Below are 5,708 nucleotides of genomic sequence, written 5' to 3' on the forward strand. Positions count from 1 at the left end.
CACACACACGCGCGCGTACAGACACACAGACACATACACACACACAAACACACACACACACACACATACACACACACACATGCACAGACACACGCACACACACACACACACACACACACACACACACACACACACACACACACACACACACACATGGAGTGTATATTTAAGAAAGTCAAACGCCGCTACTTACTCTCCATCTCAGCCATCTGGTTCTCCACCTTCACTACCCGGGCCTGCAGGTGGTGGACCATCGCGAAAACAACGGCTGAAAACATCAAGGCAAGAAAATGATACATAAGAATATTACTATATTCCTTTCGGAAGTAGTCTTAGTTGTTTATCTCTACTTCCTTCATTGAAATTGTAAGTATTAGAATAGGATTTTCCCTGTAGCTCAACTGGAAGCAGCTGGGGCTCCTGGTTCCAATCACTAGTAGTAGTTAACAGAGAGACCCCGGTTCAATCCTGGGGTAGGACACCTTGGTTGGACTTTACACTTTAGATACGGGCCCATGTTCGATGTCTTGCCTACTGTGTCTAGTTATTGTAATAATGTGATTTTACTTCATTCTGTAAGATCAACGGTATTCAGAGGTAACTGCTAAGGGGCAACTTTGCAATGTTGGTTTAATGAATAAAGATCGATTAAGATTGAACAGGTACGTGTAGTTGTTGTCCTGATAGTTACAGTCTGGTTCGGGCTAGCGATTAGATTAGATGTTAGCTGCCAGAAACCTGGACAATGAATGATTTATTTCTCTTGAAAATCCATTCCCCGTGCTTTCAATTTAAGTGGAGACCACAATATTGAATCCGACAGTGCGACTACTACCAAGATGTATAATGTATAGAACTTACCTGTGACGCATATCAACATAGCTGCGGTGCCCAGACACGCCCACAGGACGCATGACGCCTTCCCCACCTTACAGCGGCGCTCTTTTCCCTCGGTCGGGGTCAGATCTAAAGGTAGGTTCACACATACATATATATTCAAGTTCGTGTAGAAGTTTTAGCCTCTACCAGGCTCCTCACGTCGCCGGAAAAATAATAATAGAAATTGGACAAATATAGCCAGATAACATGCCAGAAGAGTTAGTCGGTTGTAAACCACACTTATCGGACGGCTAACTCCTCTGGCATGTTATGTGTCTATATTTTCCCAATTTCTACAATCTTTCCAGCGACCTGTGAAGTCTGGTAGAGGCAACGAATTCCATACGGACCGCAAATGGACACGAATACCATACGCACGTGTGAACCAGGCTTAAGGTAGGTGGGGCCGTACAAGTTAGCTGCAATTTCAGAAGACATGAAGAACAAGGTCTCATGAAGACCTACCCACAGACCAAATATCAATTGATGCAATCCAGCCAGGCCTTCTCTCTACCAGAAACATACATGTGTTCTCAACCTTCTCGACGAAGGTAGATTTGACGAGAAAAAAATCAATACAGCATATCTAGCGTATTTGAATAGCTACGACACATACCGTATTCGTACACGTAGTCAAATGCTACTGAAGACCAGTCTTATCAATTCATAATGTTTTGAAATGTTATAAAACGTTTTCGCAAACTATTGTTGAATGCGGTTTCATGAATTAAGTTGCGCCGCTTAACAGCATACTATCGTTCATTGTTAGTATCGTAAGTTCTTTCAATTACGATGAAAGCCTGATTCTCATATTACCTATTGACATTAAAATGTAAGGCAAGCAGTTTTTTTTACCAGTTTGATGTCAAAGATCAAAAGAAACTTATACTTCTTATTCCTCTTTCTATATTACTATCTCTGACTAACAATCATCAAACCCTGTTAGAAATACGTTGAGAAATGTTAGACATCGAGGTAAATAATTTTAAAGACTATTCGGAGGTTACTTGCGGACACAGCTGATGTCGTTGTGGCACAATATTGGTCCCTTTCGTGCCAAGACAGAAAAACCTATCACGTAATTCCGCCAGAAAGTGATTTGGATGGCTGGCTGAGATTACGGAATCCACCCAGACAATCTGGCTGTGGGCTATGAATATTTATCATCTTGGTATTTTTCTCGTTTCGAGCGACCTCCTTTCCAGCCAATACCTCCCAGCCGATCTGTTTAGGATATTCATGTGCCTGCATTCTGTAACCTTGCCATGGCCTCATGTAGTTTTGAAGGAATGTACGATTTCCCACAATTTCGGCTCGGAAATCTGACACATCAAAGCAATGACTTAGGAAAAAACGTGGTTATGGCTGACTGTTAAAACCCTTAAACTGCCAAACCCCGATATATCCGGCACACATATACATGTCCTATGTGCCGCACCCGGATATATCCGGGATAGCGTATTCCCCCGAAGTAGCAACTTTGCGCGCGCGTAGCGCACGAACCCCGGAAGTTAGGGACTTCGGCCTTGTTCAGGGGGTTCTTTTTGGAGGTCAGCAGCCAACCCTGGCACTGATAGCATTTTATAGTGCTGAAACTCTGTCAGTTAGGGTTAAAGGGTTACGGTAAAGATTATGGCTTCGTGTCCCTAGCAAGCCCCGATGTTGCGTCCTTTGGGTAAGCTTTTTGACATTTCATCACTCAACTCAGGAACGGATGAGTACCTAGGTTCGGCTAGAGACGTGACGTCTGTTCGGATGGGCTGTTTCCGTTAAGTCCGTTTTTAATGGGGGTATAACAAAATCAAAAAAGAAAGAAAACTAGACAAGAGAGACAAGACGTTTTTTCACTGTTTTCATTTTTTTTTACATCATTTCAAAGAACATACAAGAGAAGAAGGAAAGAAAAAGGGATGTGTCAAGCTACCCACAACAGGTTACTTGTCCGCCGAGCTCCCACCAACCCACTCCTGCCAACTTGACACATCCAAATAAAAAAGACATACGAAACGTACAAGACAGACAGTTCATACCAGACTGATACGACTACAGGGGGGAAGCAGGGGATTAAAAGCGTAGTCGCAGTTTTCCCCCGTCGACCCTCGCCCACTGCACTGAGCACCACAGAGACATAAACCGAGGTACTGTGTTTGAAGACAGCCACACCTCAAGCACTTAAAAAAGAAACCTCGCAGTAATCGACAAAAGTAGGGGGCCTCCCCTGTACTTGTGGATCACACCCGCAAATCTGTCTTTACACAATTTGTGTGTACTTAACTAATCTCCAAGCAGATCCTACGGTGCCATTAGATAGTACAAAAGCTGGCCAAGGAATATAGCCGGCCAAAGGGAGTTAGACAGTACCGGAGCATACACACTCCCAGGCCGGCTTTTCATAGTATCCTATGCTACCGTTGAATCTGCTTGGAGATTAGTGCTTTAGGCCCCCTTTCCACTAGACGGCGATCGCGCTGCGCTCTCACTGCGACCTAAAAAGGATATGTGTAACCTTACATTTCATACTGGGAATATCACACAAAATGTAAAAGTGTGACTGTAAAGACAACAAAGCACAAAGCGTTAAAAGATTCGTTTTTCTTCTATACAATTCGTTGAGCGATCCGTCAAATCTATGATCGCAGAGAGAGCGCGGCGAGAGCGCCGTCCTAGTAGAAAGGGGGTATTACAAAGTTGGCTATGTAAGTAAAACAATAAAGCAAAAAACAAACAACAACAAACCTACCGGCTCTGCGGCAGTACATCGGGTTGGGAATCATGCCGGCCGTTCCATCGACGACGTCATGCCAGGTGACCGACGGTGATCCCGGAACTGGTGTGGACGACGCGTTTGGTTCATATTCATCAGGTTGGACTGAAAAAAAATGGGAAAATATGCCTTCCTAGATCCTATCCATTTCCTTGTTTCTATATTTTGGTTACTGTCTAGAACCTGCTTTAGGCTTAGGTCACATTTCCAAACCGGGGCCCGGTAGGGATGTTTTAAGAAACGAAAAATCAACATGTATACCTAGAAATATACACAAATCATGACCATGAATCTTATTTTGACATTTTGTGAATTTATATGGCTTTTACATAATTTATTTTCGCTCCCGAAAGCTTACGGCTTAGGTTTCCAAACCGAGGGCCCAGCTGGGCAGCTTATGGGAACGGAAAGAATGACATCAAAACACACAAAATCTCAGGATAAGATTCATGGGCATAATTTGTGTATATTTCTAGGTATACATTTTTATTTTTCGTTTCTTTAAACCCTGGCTTGGACCCGGTTTGGAAATGTGACCTAAGCCTTAGACTGAAGCCAAGGTCTTTACCGAACCACGATGGACGAACAACAGGACATACAACATTCAGTTCTAGAAAGTGATGTGATATTTAACCCGACGAAGTTTTACTGAAATTCGTAGAATGAAAACCAGGGTTTTCTCTAAGTGGTAATTCAGGAAACGATAGATTTCGTTGTTATTCTTTGTAGATTTTAGGCTGACCAGTGGAAAGCTATGCAAAACGAAGACGCTCCTTCTATTTCTTGAATAATATCATGCATATGTACATGTACCGTTTATATTACAGCGCCGCAGAAGCACTCTATAAGGTTTCACAAAAACAGAATTTGGCAATTTTATTATTGACGTTCGTTTTTAAATTTATTTGCACATAGAAAGACAGTACAGAAAGTAAAGTTAAATGATATGTAAAAACCGTGCGGGAGAGAATAAGCCACAATAGGCTTATACAACCCTCCTCTAAACAAATACTGAGCACGAAATAGGAAACAAATGATGAAAATAAAAGGAATAAAAAAATTGCAATAAAACTCTTTTGACAAACAAACGTATGATATATCAAATATGACGTAGCTAAATCAAATCAAACTAATGCGAATAACATGATGATATACAAAATAGAATATAAGAAACGGTAAAGATACCGAAATGAATACTGCTCTAGCATCGCTGGCCCCCCTACCAGCCAATCCCCAGCAAACAAAGGTACTTACACTTACTGTAGTACATAGAATTGCTTTGAACCACCCATGAAGACTTGAGTCGTAATCAGAATTTTTTCTAACCACATCACATGTTTTCAGTTCAGTTCAGTTCATTCTCCTATGAGGTGCCATTAACAATGTCTGACCATGCGTTTCTATCTAGCATGGCGGCTAGCAAGTTGTAGTCCTTTATACTGACCTCCTCCTCCAAGACTTTCTTAAGTGTTAGGTTCGGTCGTTCCCTTTTTCTCTTTGCGTCAGGTTCCCAGAGGAGAACATGTTTAATAGCAATCAAAACAAACCAAACGCGTCCTTACCTGTCTTCATCCCTGAGCTGAGAGGTGCCTCCACTCCACTGCTCCTCGAATGTTGTGTCTGGCGATTCTACCGCGCACCAGCCAGGCACAAATCCGCCACGCAGACAAATCAACGCCTCTTTCATAAATGCATAGTTTTGCGTGGGCCAGCTTGTGGACAGCTTGTGGCCTCGTAGTGGACACTTGATACCAAAACACCTGCCATAGACATCAATAAACATCGGTTACGATTGGAACCAGGGACAAACAAACAAACAAATACATCTAGCTTCGCTTTTTGACGTCCTTCGATAGGAGGTTAGAATGGAGTAACGAACTCATGTAACGAAAAGAGTAGGGGAGCTCCCCGATCTGAGTAGATCAAAACCATTCCGATTGAAAAGGAAAGGGAATTTTTCTTAACGGCCTTCGTAAGGCTTGCTTCTCCTATTGGGTCAGTTAGTGATCACTCTCGGAGAGTCTTGGACTTTATTCCAATTGTGACATGTACAGGGACAATGCAA

The 5,708-nt window shown here is 42.6% G+C and overlaps 1 protein-coding gene across 1 annotated transcript in view; it reads right to left on the reverse strand.

Annotated features, from left to right (window-relative positions):
* The window catches only part of LOC118432082, a 9,021-nt gene extending 3,637 nt beyond the window's left edge, over nt 1-5,384 (reverse strand). Inside the window, exons 1-4 of the mRNA XM_035843595.1 lie at nt 5,206-5,384; nt 3,620-3,748; nt 862-966; nt 194-268 (exon numbers count right to left, since the gene is read on the reverse strand). Of these exons, the coding sequence (XP_035699488.1) occupies nt 194-268; nt 862-966; nt 3,620-3,748; nt 5,206-5,215 (319 nt within the window). The 5' untranslated portion in view covers nt 5,216-5,384. The remainder of the gene's footprint in view (nt 1-193; nt 269-861; nt 967-3,619; nt 3,749-5,205) is intronic.
* Between the last annotated feature and the right edge of the window lie 324 nt (nt 5,385-5,708).

This window comes from Branchiostoma floridae, chromosome 15 (genome assembly GCF_000003815.2).
Source record: "Branchiostoma floridae strain S238N-H82 chromosome 15, Bfl_VNyyK, whole genome shotgun sequence".
NCBI lineage: Eukaryota > Metazoa > Chordata > Leptocardii > Amphioxiformes > Branchiostomatidae > Branchiostoma > Branchiostoma floridae.